The sequence below is a fragment of the Dendrobates tinctorius genome, unplaced genomic scaffold (genome assembly GCF_039654945.1).
Source record: "Dendrobates tinctorius isolate UK_male_01 unplaced genomic scaffold, ASM3965494v1 ptg000095l, whole genome shotgun sequence".
Classification (NCBI taxonomy): domain Eukaryota; kingdom Metazoa; phylum Chordata; class Amphibia; order Anura; family Dendrobatidae; genus Dendrobates; species Dendrobates tinctorius.
In genome coordinates, this window is record NW_027361763.1 from 12620285 (window position 1) to 12640559 (window position 20275).

A 20275-nucleotide genomic window follows, 5' to 3' on the forward strand; every position below is an offset into this window, starting at 1 on the left:
ATCTTCAGCAATGAGAGCTGACCTCGTCGGGCACAGAGAGACTTGGCATTCCGGGATTCCTGATATCAACCTGGAGTGGTACCTGGCAGCTACCTGCTGCACAAGCCTGACCTCACCACTAGAGGCTTCAGTGAACGCCAAGGTAGCTGCTTAGTCAAGCCCCTGCAGGGTAGTCTGGTTTGTGGCACAGTGGGGCCACAATCCTCGCTCGTGCCACCCAGTCAGGGCGTGAGCGTTACACTGTCCTAGTGTCCGATACTGCAAAATTTTACGGAAGTGGTATGATGGGCACAGCAATGAGTTTGGTACTCCGTGCCCTGTAGCAGCTCTCTATCCTGCCTACCAAATGTGCCGCCTGCGGGAGTATATGGCGGCATCGGCAGGTATGATGGATGACCTCCCTGTTATCCCCGACATAATGGTCGGAGATTCATTATCCTATTGATGAAAGATAATCCATACCCCGAGCATTGATTTCTAAGGGACGGTGTAGATGATGCTACCTGGGGGGTGTTCATCTCATCACCAAAAATAATGAGCGCTCCCCAGTATACAGGAGAAGCATCTGCAATACATTACTGACCTGAGGCGCTCACATAAAGTGCCGCAGATTGTATCATCAATGGTCTGGTGCTGTGGGCGCATCGCTGACTGCACATGTCTGCTGCGCTAATGTACAGCTGTGATACCAGGCTGTGTATCTAAGCCTATCTGCTGAGCGTGTATCTAAACCTAGCTATCTACATGCAGGATACACCAGAAAGTTACATAAATTGTGAGTTATTTCTGATTGCTATATAAATGCAGAATGGAGGCTCATTCACCTGCTGAGATTCTCCTTCTTTGAGGATCTGGCAGTAGAAGGTTATAATGAGGGCAATCTAGGTTACTGCTATTTGTATATTAGCTCTCTGACCGAGCACTCCGTCCTCCAGCCTGTGGCGGTTTTAGTTGCAGCAGGATCCGATCTACCCATAAATTTAGGCTTTAGCCTTGGAGAGGTGTTCACACTAGATAGGTTCCCAGCAAAACCGGAGATCGTCTTGCTGCTGGGCATTCACGAATTGGCCACATTATGTGCTAAATATCTTCATTTTTTCTTATTATTTAGAGCAGTAATAATATTCAAATTTCATATTTACATGCTATAGCGCTACAGAGCGCCACTTTATTTGTTATTATTACATAGTTTTCTATCTTATTTTGTATAGCACCATGTATTCTTACAATGTATCCTCTTTAATATGTATGGCATTGTCCATTATTATATAGTGTTCTCACTTATTATGGGTAGCTCTGTCCCTTATAATAGAGTTATATAGTGTCCTCCCTTATTATGTTTAGTGCCATCCATTATTCCATACAGTCCTCCCTTATAATGTATAGCGCTGTCCATTATTATATTGTGTCATTCCTTATTATGTTTAGCGCTATCCATTATTACATTGTGTCTTTCCTCCTTTATTTTCTATGGAATTATCCATTATTACATAGTGTCCAAACTTTTGTATAGCGCTGGCCATAACTACATTGTATCCTCTCTTATTATGTATAGCACTTCCATTAATACAGACAGTCCTCCCTTATCATATATAACAGTGTCCATTATTGCATAGTGTCCTCTCTTATTATGTGTAGTGCATCCATTATTACACACAGTCCTCCCTTATTGTGCATAGCAGTGTCCATTATTACACAGTGTCCACTCTTATTAAGTAAAGTGTCGTCCCTTATTACATAGTGTTCTCACTTATACAGTTGTGGCCAAAAGTATTGACACCCCTGCAATTCTGTCAGATAATACTCAGTTTCTTCCTGAAAATGATTGCAAACACAAATTCTTTGGTATTATTATCTTCATTTAATTTGTCTTATATGAAAAAACACAAAAGAGAATGAAGCACAAAGCAAAACATTGATCATTTCACACAAAACTCCAAAAATGGGCCAGACAAAAGTATTGGCACCCTCAGCCTAATACTTGATTGCACAACCTTTAGCCAAAATAACTGCGACCAACCGCTTCCGGTAACCATCAATGAGTTTCTTACAATGCTCTGCTGGCATTTTAGACCATTCTTCTTTGGCAAACTGCTCCAGGTCCCTGATATTTGAAGGGTGCCTTCTCCAAACTGCCATTTTTAGATCTCTCCACAGGTGTTCTATGGGATTCAGGTCTGGACTCATTGCTGGCCACCTTAGAAGTCTCCAGTGCTTTCTCTCAAACCATTTTCTAGTGCTTTTTGAAGTGTGTTTTGGGTCATTGTCCTGCTGGAAGACCCATGACCTCTGAGGGAGACCCAGCTTTCTCACACTGGGCCCTACATTATGCTGCAAAATTTGTTTGTAGTCTTCAGACTTCATAATGCCATGCACACGGTCAAGCAGTCCAGTGCCAGAGGCAGCAAAGCAACCCCAAAACATCAGGGAACCTCCGCCATGTTTGACTGTAGGGACCGTGTTCTTTTCTTTGAATGCCTCTTTTTTTCTCCTGAAAACTCTATGTTGATGCCTTTGCCCAAAAAGCGCTACTTTTGTCTCATCTGACCAGAGAACATTCTTCCAAAACATTTTAGGCTTTTTCAGGTAAGTTTTGGCAAACTCCAGCCTGGCTTTTTTATGTCTCGTGGTAAGAAGTGGGGTCTTCCTGGGTCTCCTACCATACAGTCCCTTTTCATTCAGACGCCGACGGATAGTACGGGTTGACACTGTTGTACCCTCGGACTGCAGGGCAGCTTGAACTTGTTTGGATGTTAGTCGAGGTTCTTTATCCAACATCCGCACAATCTTGCGTTGAAATCTTTTGTCAATTTTTCTTTTCCGTCCACATCTAGGGAGGTTAGCCACAGTGCCATGGGCTTTAAACTTCTTGATGACACTGCGCACGGTAGACACAGGAACATTCAGGTCTTTGGAGATGGACTTGTAGCCTTGAGATTGCTCATGCTTCCTAACAATTTGGTTTCTCAAGTCCTCAGACAGTTCTTTGGTCTTCTTTCTTTTCTCCATGCTCAATGTGGTACACACAAGGACACAGGACAGAGGTTGAGTCAACTTTAATCCATGTCAACTGGCTGCAAGTGTGATTTAGTTATTGCCAACACCTGTTAGGTGCCACAGGTAAGTTACAGGTGCTGTTAATTACACAAATTAGAGAAGCATCACATGATTTTTCGAACAGTGCCAATACTTTTGTCCACCCTCTTTTTTATGTTTGGTGTGGAATTATATCCTTTTTGGCTTTAGGACAATTCTTTTTGTGTTTTTTCATTTAAGACAAATTAAATGAAGATAATAATACCAAAGAATTTGTGTTTGCAATCATTTTCAGGAAGAAACTGAGTATTATCTGACAGAATTGCAGGGGTGTCAATACTTTTGGCCACAACTGTATGTATAACACTGTCCATTATTCAATAAACTATTCTTTTATTTTCTATTAAGCAATCCATTATTACATTAGATATGTAACACCCCTTTATGGCTACCACTGTACCCTGGGTGTTATGGGGGGTCTCACCTCTTCTGTACGCAGTGCCTCCACCCGAATCTTGATTGGAGCTCTGTCTCTGGGCTGCAGAAGGACAGTTATCTTCTGCCAGGGGTTGATTCGGGAAACCCCTGCCACAGCTCAGTACACACTCAGGAAGCAGGAGTAAAACAGTTTAACAGATTTATTGCTATGAAGCAGAATTAAAATGGATTTACAGGAATAAACATACAATGCGATTTACTGTGCTCTATAAAAGTCATATACCCATCACAGACTAATTAAACCCCAACACTGCAAATATAACGTGGCCAATTCCCCCTCTTTTGCATTTACTCAGTCCGACCGTTCGGGCCCAGTTGCCGCGGATGTTGGCGCGCAAAGGAAGGTTGGCGCGCAAAGTAGAAAACGTAGGTGCACTTAAATGAATGTTGCTGTCAATAGTCTCGGTTGCAGTGTACTCCCTGATAGAATCACAAGTCTCAGCAGAGCACTCACTGTGTCTCCAACAATCGGAGGATTCTTTAGACTCCAGCTGAGGGCTGCAGGATTTAGACCTTTATCCGATGGGAGTTCTGGCAGGACTCTCGGGATCTTTGCTCTCTCCAGCAACACTGGTATCTTCGCGGGGTCCCCCACACTCTGCAACTTAGGGGAATCAAGATCCACACCACTCTGTTTCTCATAACCAGCAACCACGTTTTCTCTCCTCTCCCTCTTTACTTTCACTTTCTCCTCAGCGTCCTCCCCCAAGTTCCTCCTCCTCCCTTCTTCTATCATCTCACTGGAACAAGGATCCCTGGGAGTTGTAGTCTTCTGCCACTCAGGAGAAAAACGATTAGTGTCTGTAGGTCCCTGTTTAACAGCCACTGCAAAACTCTTCTTAGGGTCTGTAAGCTCCAACATTCCAGTAGATGCTCTAACAGTTCCCTGTGCATGTGTTACAGATATTATTACATTACATCATTATTGATTATTATAGTGTTCTTTCATATTATGCATACCGCCATTCATTATAACATAGAGTCCCCGTTTATTATGTGTAATGCTATTCATTATTACACGAGTCCTATCTTAACTTGTATAGCACCATTTTTAATCCATAATGCAGTATTTTTCTGTCTTCAAACATAATGCTTCTTAATTAAGCCAAAAAAGTTTTATTTTAATCAAATTCCTCCACAAACATCTTTAGCAAGCTGCAGATGGGCAGCAGTGTTCTATTTGGAGAGCAGAGGCTCTACTTGCAATCCTGTCATGCACACCATTGTTGTCCAGTGTCCTCTTGATGGTGGACTTGTAAGGAGGAAGATCAGGCCGCCGGTACCTGTCCTGCTCTGGGTCCAGAACCGCTGAGGATGCCTCCCCTGTTGTCTGGGAGAAAAAATAAGGAACCGGAACAACCTGGTGACCCGGGAGCTGGGGGCATGGCTAAGGGGCAGCATGCGCAGAAGCAGTCAGTTTTGGCGCAAACGAGGATTTGGCGCAAACGAGGAAACGCACCGCAGCAAGCTGAGAAGGGCGTTCCGCCTCTTGAGTGCCGCTGTTGTGCAGGGCTGCGTCCATTTACTCCCGTCTCCAGCAGCGGAAGCCTGAGAGAGCAGAGTGCCATGCGCTCTGTGATCATGAGTACCGCACATGTGCCGCATAGAGAGAACCGGGTACTGAACAGATGCTGGTGGCCTACCTTGCCGGACTATACTTTTCTGCCCACGTTGGACCCTGACAGTGATATGGCTTTGTTGACTGTGGCTGCGTCAATTCATGGACTAGGGGCTCAGCGGAAGGTACCGGAGACCGACTGCTGCCCCAGAAGAAGGACCACCGTTGCCTACAGGACCTCATTGGACAAGAACCGCGCCAGCCGTTGTTGGCGCTACTGACTTCCCAGCAGCATCCCTAGCCTTAAAGACTCCTGACAGGATAAGTGTTTGTCCTTACCTTGTTCATGGTTCATTAACTCTGCATATTTCTTGCAATTGAACTGTTTATTTTCCATTTAACCACTTGTTTCCCTACGTGGAGTATCGCCTTGTTAAGTTAAAACTGTTAACCCATGCTCTGCCTCTCGTGCGTCACTGCATCCTGCAACCTGCTCACAGACTCATGAATAGTGATGGGCGAACCCGAACAGTAAGGCTGTGGGCCCACGTAGCGTTTTAAAACACTCACTAAAAACCGGACTCCTTCCCAGAAATCGCGCGTTTTTTTCTGCGCGATTTCACCGAGATTTTACCGCGATTATGTTTGCGATTTTGCCGCGATTTTGCCGCGATTTTCTTAAGCACTTTCCAAGCGATTTGAAGCATCGCTTGGAAAGTGATTGACAGGTTGGTCACACTCGTCAAACATAGTGTTTGACAAGTGTGACCAGCTTTTTACTATTGAGGCCGCCTATGCAGCATCAATAGTAAAAGATAGGATGTTAAAATGCTAAAAAAAATAAAAAAAATCGGGGTATATTTACCTTCCGGCGTCCCGCGCTGCATTCCCGGGCCTCAGCGTTCCCAGTAATGCCTTGAGAGACCTGTGATGACGTTGGTCTCGCGTTGCTATAGTGATCTCACGAGACCGCTAGAGTCACGCAAGACTACGTGATCACAGGACCTTGCCGCAAGGCATTACTGGGAACGCTGAGGCCGGGAATGCAGCGTGGGACGCCGGAAGGTAAATATACCCCGATTTTTTATTCTTTTTTTTACAGGGGTATGGTACCCAGGGCCTGGAGGACAGTCTCCTCTCCTCCACACCGTGGGTACCAACCGCACATGAGACGCTTAACTTCCCGCATGGTGGGCATAGCCACATGCGGGAAGTCAGCGATTCTCATGCATTCCTATGGGTGCGGAATCGCGGCAATTCTTTACGATTCCACACAAAAGAATGAGCATGCTGCGATTTTTTCCGCGATGCGATTCCGCAGCGGAAAAAAGCGCAGCATTAGCACAGCATGTGCGGAATGCCATAGGAATGCATGGGGGGCGTTCTGTACACGATTTTTAAGCATTTTCTCAGCGTTTTCGCGCCGAAAATCGCGGCAAAAACGCTCAAAAATCGCTACGTAGGCACATAGCCTAAAATTCGGGTTCTGAACCGAACACCTAGTGTCCGTGCGCGTACCCTGAACACAGACTTGTCCAGGAAGTCTGTGTTAGGCTGGAGTCACACACAACGAATAAAAAATTGGTCCCATTTTAACGGTACGAAATCGCACAAAGAATTCTTGTCCAGGGATCCGTCTGTCATCCCATTTTCCGGCGACGAACCGATTTTATTCGCATCTAGGCATCAAATTGACATCCAATGCCAATGCCTGATGCTCTATCCTGTAGACCTGGAAAAGTCTTGCGATTTTAATCGCAAGTCACACGTGTGGTGCGTTTTCCATGCGTTTTTTTATCGCATCCATAGACTTGCATTGGGGAATCCAATCCGAAAATCGGTGACAATCGCAGCATGCTGCGATTGTCTCGGTCTGACGATCGGATGCGATAAAAAATCGCATGATGTGAGCGGCCCCATAGAATAACATTGGGACGTATGCAATGCGATTTTTTATCGCATTGCATTCGACCGTTTTTATCGCTAGTGTGACTCCGGCCTTACTGTTCGGGTTCGGCACCCCGAACATCGGCTGTTTCCTACACTGTTATCTTTGTGATAGCACGAGAAACACCTGCAGCTCTGATTAGCGGTAAATTAGTTACCGCCGGTCAGAGAGATGCGGTTCCCACGCTGTCAGATGACAGCATGTGAGCCAGAAGCTGTGACCGGTGGTAAAAAGGCTACCGTCAGTCACAGGTGTCAGCTGATGAGAGAGTACTAATCTTATCAATGTACACCTACTGTCACTGATAGCAGCAAGAGCAGGTGCTGCTGATGGGAGTGTTCATCAGCCAGCGCCTGGGCTACAAATAAATATATTTTTTAAAATTGCATTGGGTCATTTCTATTTTTCATAATCATAGGAAATTAAAAAAAAAAACAGCTGCAGGCCGTCAGCTTTATCTCGGCTGGTTATCAAGAAGAGAAGGGTCCCACGCAGTTTTTTAATATTTAAATAAATAATTATGGAAAAGGCATAGGGTTCCCCCCCATTTTTTGACAACCAGTCAAGTAAAAGCAGACAGTTGGGGGTTGGAATTCTCAGACTTGTAAGGGGCCATGGATTTTGCACCACCCAGCCTATAAATAGCAGCCCGCAGCCGCCCCAGAAAAGATGGATCTAATAGATGTGCCAATTCTTACGCTTTGCCCCGGTCTTCCCTCTTGCTCTGGTGATGTGGCAGGTGGGGTAATAGATTTGGAGTTGGTCAGCTGTTTTATGGCTGCTGACATGAAGCCCAGGGGTTAGTAATGTAGAGGAGTCTATAAGACACCCATATTCCTAATCTTGTAGTTATATTGTAAAAAATACACAGCCAGAATAAGATGCTTTATTTGAAATAATCACACAGACACCTTTATTTGAAATAAAAAATAAAAGTTATACTCACCTTTATGCCTAATCCACTAAAGCCCATGTCACCTGTAAGGCTATGTGCACACGGTGCGGATTCTGCTGCAGATCTGCAGCATTTCAGGCTCTGCGAGTCCGCAGCAGATTTAGGTGCGTTGTACAGTACCATTGTTTTCAATGGTAAACTGAAAAATGCTGAGCACATGCTGAGGATTTTTCCACGTGGATTTGCTGCAGGTTCTTTGTGCGGATTCTGCTGCGGTTTCACACCTTCTCCATTGTAGAGGTGTGAAACCGCAGGGCTAAACCACAGGCTAATCCGCAGGTAAACCACAGGTCTTTTGACCTGAGAATTTACTTGCAGATTTTTCCAAATCCGCAGGACAAAAATCTATGTGTGCACATAGCCTAAAAGACAGAAAATAATAAACCACCATATTCCTTACCTGTCCGAAGAGAAGCTAATCCTCCGATGCCCATGTCACCTGTAAAAGACAAAAAATAATGAAGAACCATAATACTCACCTGTACAATGATAAGATAATACTTATTTGTCCCATGACAATCCAGATGATTTGGAGAGCAGTCTAATAGATGCGACTTTTCTGGGATGGCTGTGGGTGGCTATTTTTAGGATGGGGGGGCAATATGCACAGCCGCTTAGCAGTCTGAGAATACCAGCCCATGTAATTTTTAAAAAAATTTATTTTTAACCAGGCACCAGTTGAAGAATACTCTCATCAGCTTCGCCTGCTCTCGCTGCTTTCAATGACAGCAGGCGTATTCTGATGAGGGTAGTACTCTCTCATCATCATTACCGAGAGTTACAGCTGCTGGCTCACACGCTGTCATCTGTATGACAGAGTGGGAACGGCAACGCTCTGATCAGTGTTAACGATCTTACCGCGGATCAGAGCCCGTGTTTGCTGCTTTGTCATCTGAAAGGGGTCTGGGTTTGGGTACTGTTCTGATACCTGATCCAAACTCTATTTAAATGATCGGGCAAACCCGAACATCCACGGGTTCGCCCATCACTACTCAGGAACATTAAAGAGGTCAATTAAGTAATACAAGAGAGGTTTCTTTTTTTTTTTCATTTTGACTCATTTGTTTTGTGTGGTTCTCTCTACTTTTAGGATGTATCTATCTCTAGATCTAATTATCTATCTATATATCTATTATCTATCAAGCGCTGTGTAATATGTTAGCGCTATATAAAAATAAAGATTATTATTATCTATCATCTATCTATTATCTATCGATCTATTATCTATCTCTTATCTCCCTTTTTCTCAGTCATCCCCTCACACCCTTTCTCCGCGTTCCTATAATATTATATTTAGATGGAATCTATTTTACTTGGAGATGAGAACATTCTTCGCTCTTTCTATATCGGGGACGCGTGCGTCTGATCGTCGGCACAAAGCTTAAGAAGGTTGTGACCACTCATAAAAAGAGAAGCCGCCCCGCGCTGACCCTGAGGACGGGCGTAATTGAAAGGAAACGTCTTACTCCCGGCTGCATTATTTCTTTACACGTTCTAGAAATTTTCTTAAGAAATGATCTGTTCTTCGGTGACCTCACATCTTCAACCTTGGGTTATTAATTGAGGAGTTTGGTGTCATGATCGATGTGTCCGTGTGACAATAGTATCCATGACGTTGCCGGAGGATGGGGGTGGGTGGGTGGAGATATGTCCAGCAGGGAACATATATATATACGCTAAGGTCCCTGTCCAGGTGCAGAACAGCTCCAAGGAACATCACAGATCGCTGGAGTCATGGCAGCCATGTCTTACAGTGGACTCGCCGTCACCTGTTTCTGCTTTTTAGCCTTGTCTTCGGCGTGTTATATACAGAACTGTCCCATAGGAGGAAAGAGGTCGGTGATAGACTTCATGGACGTCAGGAAGGTAAGAGGCTTTATGGCAGCAGACTGGCGCTGAGCTGACACTCTCCAGTATATGAGACTGTAGAGGGTTCTTGGTGGTTTCTTCTCCTTTTCTTGAGCCTTGCAGGTCAGGGAAGACAGACCCTTCTCAGAATTGCCCCTCTGAGTTTCCCAATTCTCTCCGCACCCATTAGAGGTCCCGTCTTCATTACCCACTATGAGGACTGTTTCTAGCTGTGGAGGACTCATTACATTGACATGAAACATTGATTAATCAATTTTAATGGTGCAATACCCGATATGTCCTGTAGAGGCGCTGTAGGGAAATTGCTCAGTTGCTGTTAGATTCCAAACTGATCAACAGAGATTCCAGCAACCAATCTCCCTGTGAAAAGCTTATAATTATGGGACCTCTCTAACAAAAAAAAGGGGGTTTTCCAAAGCGGAGAGCCCCTTTAATGTCGGCTTAAGGGTATGTGCACACGGTGCGGATTCTGCTGCGAATCTTTCCGCGCGGTTTTGCTGCGGTTTACAATCCGCAGCATCTCAATTCTTTTGTCCAGAAACGCTGCGGTTTCACACCTTATCCATTATGAGATGTAAAACTGCAGGCAAAACCGCAGATCAACCGCAGATACTTTAGTCCTACGGTTTTCACTACAAAATCCGCAGAGGCAAAAAACTCTGTGTGCACACAGCCTTAGGGCGACTCTCTACTTTTTATCATTTTGTGATGATTTATGGCATATTCTAGTGGCCAGAGCTTTTCTTGCCAAGGGCTATGAACGGGTACATTTCTGTCTTTAGTCATTGCAAATCTTTTTAGGATAGTTGCCCTTCCTGGTTATTTTTGCACACTTTATGGTTCACTTTATAATTAAAAAAAAAAGATGTTGGAAAATGTTGTACTGATATTAAGAATTCCATAATTTTTCATTTCTTTATAATAAAAAAAATAGTAACAGAAATCAAGATAAATTTCCCCTTGAGGTGTAAAATAGAACATTGAAATTTCAGGCAGTGGCCACTAGGGGGAGCTTATTGTATAAGGTTTATCCACAGAGCTCAATGATAACACAGAGCATTTCAGCTCCCTCTAGTGGTGGCTGCCGGTAATCAGAAAGTTGTTTTTTCCATTTTTGTCTAAGCAGAGGGTTTGGAGCTTTGCGTCAGAAATGGAGCTCCGACTACTATAGAAAAATAATCAGCGTAGAATTTGGACAGATTTAGAAAATATGAAAGCGCTGTACACATGGACATATACTTTTCTCTGGGTTACAGTCTAGCTCTGCTACATCTGGATGCCTGCATGTAATATCAGTGACTATCATGTATAGGAGTCAATAGGTTGCTTATCCCCCTTGCTTTACACTGCAGCTTAGCTTGTTCTCTTTGGCAGTTGTGTATAGGCACCAACTACATTGAGAACTGATTACAAATATAGTGAGGAAAGTCCTGGAGGTGATCTGAAATGAGATTCCTTTGCTACCTGTGCCCCTCCAAGCTTTAAACTGCAGCTCTGCTCATTCAGAATTGCAACTGTGTTTAAGAACAAAGTCATGGAGAGCTGATTTCTATAGTAAGGACTGAGGTCGCCTGGAATCAGACTCCTGCCTTACCTGAGGCTCCAGCTTCTGCCCCATCCACCCCCCATGCTTTACACTGCAGCTTGGCTTATTCAGATCAGCTCCTACGTTAACCTCAAACTATATTCCAAATTGATCTGTAATATAGAGAGGACAATCCGAGGCAGACTGCAATCAATCCACTGCCTCCCTTGAGGTTTAGTCATTTGGTCCCACATGCTTTACACTGCAGCTCTGCTTCTTCAGAACCGCTGTTGAATAATGGTGTCGATCACTCAGTGGGGAGGGATCTGAGGTCCATTCTTTTGCGAATACAACTCGCCCCTTCCATTTTATAGAAGATGTAGCAGAGCTGATTTTTTTCTCTGTTGATAGGATTTCACGAAACTTAATAAATAACAAACTCAGCTCTGTACAGCAGTAAAGAAAAAACATTAATAAATGAATAAACACTCTGCTCTGACACACTCAGCTCTGCTACATTAACAAATAACAAACTCAGCCCTGCTACAGAAAAACTATTACTAAATGAATGGCAACTCTGCTCTGACACACTCAACTCTGCTACATCTGACCTCAATTTTCTGCTACTTTTATCAGCGCCAAAACATCTAGCGCAAAGCGTGCCAATAACTTCTCACAACGGCACATGATCAATGACTGACTCAGCACTGCTACATCTGCGGCACTGTGCCAGAGGAAACGCCGTGGAACCATCAGGAAAGTGTTAGGAAGCAAAATAAAAAGAGCAAATCTAACTCTGCTACATCTGAGTGACAATATAATTAGTGAACCGTCAGGCAGCAGAAAGAGAAGCGTGGAAATGACCCATTCAGCTCTGCTACATCAATGTGGAGGTCAAATCCACAATGTAATTATCACAGCATGAAATAGTCGCCGGCTCTGCTACATCAGCGCTGGGAGCGCGCGCCCGAGCTTCCGATGTGACCAGGACGGATTCCTATACACAAACATTAGATGGCAGCCAGCGGAGATGCTGAAAAATGTGTCACTTTACATTACATGAAAAATCGGAATATCCCTTTAAGAGAGTGACGTAGTCACACAGCAGAGGGTTCGTTATCAGGTGTCAGTGTAGGATAGTGGTTTCTACTTGGGCATGCTGGTTGCTGTAGTCCCACAAGCCCATAGGCTGGAAAATTCAAAACCAGTGACTAATGGTAGTATACAGTATGTCCCACAGCGCCACTCTGGCTCTCAGGCGGAGGCTGGTACTGCAGGTTATTATGTCTTCTCTCCTTTTTAGTGTATCCCTTGCGGACCGAGGAACAAGGGTCATTGCTTCGGGCCCAACATCTGCTGCGGAGAGGAGCTGGGCTGTTACTTTGGCACCACCGAGACACTGAGGTGCCAGGAAGAAAACTTCCTCCCTTCACCCTGTGAGTCTGGAAGGAAACCATGTGGGAACAGTGGAGGAAACTGCGCCGCCTCCGGCATCTGCTGCAACCACGGTGAGAGGCGACAAAGATCGGTCGTGGAAGCTGAGATATGGGGCGCTGTATGCTGGGGAGGGAAATACATTTCCAGTAATCACAAGGTTTCAGTCAATGCAACTACTTACAAATAGCTAGGCCCGGACTGGCCCATAGGGGAGCAGGGCAATCCCCCGGTGGGCCCCCATCCCCACTGTATGGGCCGTACTTGGAATAAGCGGCATCTCATCATTCATTAATCAGACTACCTAGCTTATTATTATATAGAGATAGAGGTAAATTTGTGAATGAGGGTCATGTAATATTTGTATGCCGGTGGGCCCCTAAAGTCAGTGTTACTGATGGGCCCCAGACCAACACTGCAAATAGCACCTTATATCTCAGCTTCCTGGACCTTGCAGAGCACTCGGTCATGCTTCCTATGTGTTTCGGTGCTGCCCCTCCTGGCAGTTGTAATATGCTGGGATTAGTCAGGGGAAGCTGAGATATGGGGAGCTGTTTGCTGGGTTCCTCATTCAGGCAAAATTCCGGCAATCACAAAGTTTCTTCAAAAGTAACTCTGCAATGTGAGGGGCTTACAAACAGCTCCTTATATCTCAGCTTCTCGTACTTGACTATTATTCTGTGCAGAAGTCAAAGTGCTGCCGCTTGGGCCCTACTAAGGGGTGTAAGGTGGGGAAACGGTTTATTGTGGCGGGAACCCAAGGAGCTGGTATGGTCCTACCACCTTTAGGGGGCGCAGTCCTGACATACAGGTGTGCATCAGTCCAATCCATAGGTTTAATCTTGAGGATCGGCCATGAATATTTCCAGCCACCGCATGAGAATGAAGAAAATAATAGTCCTGGGCTGCAGTACCCGGCCCGGCCACAGGGAATGCTGTTCCTTTGTCCTGCTCATCAGCTGGGAACTTGATCCCCACCGATCAGATGATCACATCCTGTCCTCAATATTAAGATTCAGTAAACCCTTTAATGTCATCGGCCACTGCTTTGGACATTACGAAGACTTTTGTCTAATTCCCGGATTTTATTCCATCCATATCTTTAGTGGGGATAAGTATCCTGTAAACACAGCTGAAGGTTTGTTACAATGTATCAGTGCAGTTCTATTGATATTAAAGCTCGTATAAGAATTTCTTTGCTGACACATTGTAACAAACCTTGTCAGTAGTTCTGGAAGGCTTTTCAGTCTCGGTCCATCACCTACAGCCAGTAATGGACGGATGAGAAGCCCGCCCGGAGCCATAATACCATGACGATGTGCTGACGGGCTCGCCCTTATAATGTACGGGCCGCTATTCTAATCCTCCCTCGTGTTTTCCCCGCAGAGAGCTGCACGATGGACCCGGCCTGTGAACAGGATTCTGTATTTTCTTAGTGTCTTCAGAAATGGTAAAACGTCTCCAGCGCCGCAGACCCTCAGAGCAGTGATCCCACCACACAAGAAGGAGGACCCCCGCCGCCGCCGTGTATAGATGTACTGTACAGTGAATAAAGACCTGAAACATGGCTACGCGTGCATCTCTGCTTCACCAGTGCTGCCAGCCACAACCCCAAAACTGATCCCCTGTACTATGGGGAGAAGGAGCAGAAATACCAGTGGTGTTCTGCTGCCCTCTGGTGGTACAAAGCTGAACTTCATCATGACATTTCGGGGTACATATGTATACAGCAGAGTGCAGGGGGGCCCCGGCAGGTACGGACTGGGACTGAAATTCAGCCCTGGCATTTGACATCACACAGGCCCATGTTGTCCCCATCCCCAAGCACCAGATAGGATATATTACTAATATTACCCTGGATGGAGGAAAGCAAGATTTACTACATGACCAATACTATTAATGATTCCCTTGGCCTGCTGGGGTAAGAGATCGATTGGGCAACTTTGTGCTCTGTCACAACTCTTAACAGTATGGGTGTCTTGAGAACACTGATTCTGCTAACAACATAGCAGATAAGGCAGCCCATGTCCAGACAGGCCCTTCTGGCATTTGCCTGAATTGCCAGATGGCCAGTCAGGCCCTGGCCCCGGGACACAATCAGGACAGGAGCCGACTGCTGCCAGTTCAGAAACTAATAATGGCCATAGCCAAAAATATGGCTGACTTCTACCTGCAGTGATGGGAAGTTGTGCCCCTGTTAGTCTAGAGCATGAGGAGGAGGAAACAGGACAGGCCGGGCACCTACGAGACGTCCTGCCCGGATGGCGACTTCTGCAGCGCTGACATCTAATGGATGCAGAGGACCTGTAACATCAAAGACAGGAGAAGCAGCGGCCTGCAAGGATTTCACTTTGTTTAATTCACCCCATAAAAAAAGAGAGACCCCCTATCAGTATGACGGAGTGTAGCTTGCTGATTGCTGACATCCGACCTCTGCGACCCTGTGAACCCCAGCGATCCTGAGATCAGGGCTCTGGAGACCTGTCCTGAATGGAGCAGAGATGATCGTCTGCAGCTCCATCCATGGTCTATTAGACTGTGGAGAACAGCGTTAAGCTATTTGTGTAGTACCATAGACAATGGATGGCGCAGAGGACAATCATATGCATCTCGGCTCCATTCAGGACAGGTCTCCAGATCTCGGGATCACTGTGGTCGGACCCCAAGAGATCAGCAAGTTCTGTCCTAGCCAATGCATAATAGAAACCTTGTTTTGTTGGGAAAATTCATTCAATGGTCACATCCCTATGGGGGAAATAATGATGGGTAACACCTCCAGCCTCCATGGTGGTCTATGGCAGCACAGCAGATGCTAATAACTCCTTGTACTGAGAGGCTGCAGGTCTTCCTCTTGCTCTTCTGGTTTTATACTCCAGCGATTCACAGACACAGATAGCGGATAATTTGGGGGTTCTCGAGTGATTTCCCCTGATAAGGAAGATGGGGCAGACGAAAATTCAAACAATTCTATTTCACTAGACACAAACACAGACACGGAGCACAGACACAGGGAGCACTGACACAGGAGGCACAGACACAGGGAGCACTGACACAGGGAGCATTCACACAGGGAACGCAGGAACAGGGAGCACAGACACAGGGAGCACAGACACAGGGAGCACTGACACAGAGAGCACTGACACAGGGAGCACTGACACAGGGAGCACTGACAGGGGGCACTGACACAGGAGGCACATACACAGGGAGTACAGACACAGGGAGCACAGACACAGGGAGCACTGACACAGAGAGCACTGACACAGGGAGTACAGACACAGGGAGCACAGACACAGAGAGCACTGACACAGGGAGCACTGACACAGGGGGCACAGACACAGGGAGCACAGACACAGGGAGCATTGACACAGGGAGCACTGACACAGGGAGCACTGACACAGGAGGCACAGACACAGGGAGTACAGATAGAGGGAGCATTGACACAGGGAACGCAGAATCAGGGAGCACAGACACAGGGAGCACTGACACAGAGAGCACTGACACAGGGAGCACTGACACAGGGAGCACAGACACAGGGAGCACAGACACAGGGAGCATTGACACGGAACGCAGAAACAGGGAGCACAGACACAGGGAGCACTGACACAGAGAGCACTGACACAGGGAGCACTGACACAGGGAGCATTCACACAGGGAACGCAGGAACAGGGAGCACAGACACAGGGAGCACAGACACAGGGAGCACTGACACAGAGAGCACTGACACAGGGAGCACTGACACAGGGAGCACTGACAGGGGGCACTGACACAGGAGGCACATACACAGGGAGTACAGACACAGGGAGCACAGACACAGGGAGCACTGACACAGAGAGCACTGACACAGGGAGTACAGACACAGGGAGCACAGACACAGAGAGCACTGACACAGGGAGCACTGACACAGGGGGCACAGACACAGGGAGCACAGACACAGGGAGCATTGACACAGGGAGCACTGACACAGGGAGCACTGACACAGGAGGCACAGACACAGGGAGTACAGATAGAGGGAGCATTGACACAGGGAACGCAGAATCAGGGAGCACAGACACAGGGAGCACTGACACAGAGAGCACTGACACAGGGAGCACTGACACAGGGAGCACAGACACAGGGAGCACAGACACAGGGAGCATTGACACGGAACGCAGAAACAGGGAGCACAGACACAGGGAGCACTGACACAGAGAGCACTGACACAGGGAGCACTGACACAGGAGGCACAGACACAGGGAGCACTGACACAGAGAGCACTGACACAGGGAGCACTGACACAGGGAGCACAGACACAGGGAGCACTGACACAGAGAGCACTGACACAGGGAGCACTGACACAGGGAGCACTGACACAGGAGGCACAGACACAGGGAGTACAGATACAGGGAGCATTGACACAGGGAACGCAGAAACAGGGAGCGCAGACACAGGGAGCACAGACACAGGGAGCACTGATACAGGGAGCACTGACACAGGGGGCACTGACACAGGAGGCACAGACACAGGGAGTATAGACACAGGGAGCACAGACACAGGGAGCACTGACACAGAGAGCACTGACACAGGGAGCACTGACACAGGGGGCACAGACACAGGGAGCACAGACACAGGGAGCATTGACACAGGGAGCACTGACACAGGGAGCACTGACACAGGGAGCACTGACACAGGAGGCACAGACACAGGGAGTACAGATACAGGGAGCATTGACACAGGGAACGCAGAAACAGGGAGCAAAGACACAGGGAGCACTGACATAGGGAGCACTGACACAGGGAGCACAGACACAGGGAGCACTGACACAGAGAGCACTGACACAGGGAGCACTGACACAGGAGGCACAGACACAGGGAGCACAGACACAGGGAGCATTGACACGGAACGCAGAAACAGGGAGCACAGACACAGGGAGCACTGACACAGAGAGCACTGACACAGGGAGCACTGACACAGGAGGCACAGACACAGGGAGCATTGACACAGGGAGCATTGACACAGGGAACGCAGACACAGGGAGTGCAGACATAGGGAGCACTGACACAGGGAGCACAGACACAGGGGGCACTGACACAGGGGGCACAGACACAGGGGGAACAGACACAGGGGGCGCAGACACAGGGAGCGCAGACACAGGGAACGCTGACACAGGGAATGCTGACACAGGGAGTGCTGACACAGGAGGCACAGATACAGGAGGCACAGACACAGGGAGCACAGACACAGGGGGCACAGACACAGGAGGCACAGACACAGGGAGCACTGACACAGGAGGCACAGACACAGGGAGTACAGATACAGGGAGCACAGACACAGGGAGCACTGACACAGGGGGCACTGACACAGGAGGCACAGACACAGGGAGTACAGATACAGGGAGCACTGACACAGAGAGCACTGACACAGGGAGCACTGACACAGGGGGCACAGACACAGGGAGCACAGACACAGGGAGCATTGACACAGGGAGCACTGACACAGGGAGCACTGACACAGGAGGCACAGACACAGGGAGTACAGATACAGGGAGCATTGACACAGGGAACGCAGAAACAGGGAGCAAAGACACAGGGAGCACTGACACAGGGAGCACTGACACGGAGCACAGACACAGGGAGCACTGACACAGAGAGCACTGACACAGGGAGCACTGACACAGGAGGCACAGACACAGGGAGCACAGACACAGGGAGCATTGACACGGAACGCAGAAACAGGGAGCACAGACACAGGGAGCACTGACACAGAGAGCACTGACACAGGGAGCACTGACACAGGAGGCACAGACACAGGGAGCATTGACACAGGGAGCATTGACACAGGGAACGCAGACACAGGGAGTGCAGACATAGGGAGCACTGACACAGGGAGCACAGACACAGGGGGCACTGACACAGGGGGCACAGACACAGGGGGAACAGACACAGGGGGCACAGACACAGGGAGCGCAGACACAGGGAACGCTGACACAGGGAATGCTGACACAGGGAGTGCTGACACAGGAGGCACAGATACAGGAGGCACAGACACAGGGAGCACAGACACAGGGGGCACAGACACAGGAGGCACAGACACAGGGAGCACTGACACAGGAGGCACAGACACAGGGAGTACAGATACAGGGAGCACAGACACAGGGAGCACTGACACAGGGGGCACTGACACAGGAGGCACAGACACAGGGAGTACAGATACAGGGAGCACAGACACAGTGAGCACTGACACAGGGGGCACTGACACAGGAGGCATAGACACAGGGAGTACAGACACAGGGAGTACAGACACAGGGAGCACTGACACGGAGCACTGACACAGGAGGCACAGACACAGGGATTACAGACACAGGGAGCACAGACACAGGGAGCACTGACACAGGGAGCACTGACACAGGAGGCACAGACACAGGGAGTACAGACACAGGGAGCACAGACACAGGGAGCACTGACACAGGAGGCACAGACACAGGGAGTACAGACACAGGGAGTACAGACACAGGGGTCACTGACACAGGAGGCACAGACACAGGGAGTACAGACACAGGGAGTAAAGACACAGGGAGCACTGACACAGGAGGCACAGACACAGGGAGTACAGACACAGGGAGCACAGACACAGGGTGCACTGACACAGGGAGCACTGACACACGAGGCACAGACACAGGGAGCACAGACACAGGGAGCACTGACACAGGAAGCACTGATACAGGAGGCACAGACACAGGGGGCACAGACACAGGGAGCACAGACACAGGGAGCACTGACACAGGGAGCACTGACACAGGAGGCACAGACACAGGGAGCACAGACACAGGGAGCACAGACACAGGGAACACTGACACAGGGAGCACTGACACAGGAGGCACAGACACAGGGAGCACAGACACAGAGAGCACAGACACAGGGAACACTGACACAGGGAGCAAAGACACAGGGAGCACAGACACCGGGAGTCCAAACACAGGAGGCACAGACACAGGGAGTACAGACACAGGGAGCACTGACACAGAGAGCACTGACACAGAGAGCACTGACACAGGGAGCACTGACACAGGGAGCACTGACAGGGGGCACAGACACAGGAGGCACATACACAGGGAGTACAGACACAGGGAGCACAGACACAGGGAGCACTGACACAGAGAGCACTGACACAGGGAGTACAGACACAGGGAGCACAGACACAGAGAGCACTGACACAGGGAGCACTGACACAGGGGGCACAGACACAGGGAGCACAGACACAGGGAGCATTGACACAGGGAGCACTGACACAGGGAGCACTGACACAGGAGGCACAGACACAGGGAGTACAGATAGAGGGAGCATTGACACAGGGAACGCAGAATCAGGGAGCACAGACACAGGGAGCACTGACACAGAGAGCACTGACACAGGGAGCACTGACACAGGGAGCACAGACACAGGGAGCACAGACACAGGGAGCATTGACACGGAACGC

At 48.1% G+C, this 20275-nt stretch overlaps 1 protein-coding gene across 1 annotated transcript; it reads left to right on the forward strand.

Moving 5' to 3' along the window:
• The first annotated feature begins 9656 nt into the window (after positions 1-9656).
• On the forward strand, positions 9657-14390 carry OXT (oxytocin/neurophysin I prepropeptide). Its single transcript, XM_073586745.1, has 3 exons — positions 9657-9861; positions 12693-12897; positions 14210-14390. Exons 1-3 carry the CDS (start codon positions 9730-9732, stop codon positions 14257-14259), a joined length of 387 nt encoding a protein of 128 aa, XP_073442846.1. The 5' UTR covers positions 9657-9729; the 3' UTR covers positions 14260-14390.
• Positions 14391-20275: the final 5885 nt, after the last annotated feature.

Excerpts from the sequence above, each read along its gene's own strand:
- OXT (XM_073586745.1), top strand. The coding sequence starts at position 9,730 with ATGGCAGCCATGTCTTACAGTGGACTCGCCGTCACCTGTTTCTGCTTT. Across the intron at positions 9,862-12,692 it reads ACTTCATGGACGTCAGGAAG|TGTATCCCTTGCGGACCGAG; the intron begins GTAAGAGGCTTT and ends TCTCCTTTTTAG. Across the intron at positions 12,898-14,209 it reads CGGCATCTGCTGCAACCACG|AGAGCTGCACGATGGACCCG; the intron begins GTGAGAGGCGAC and ends TTTTCCCCGCAG.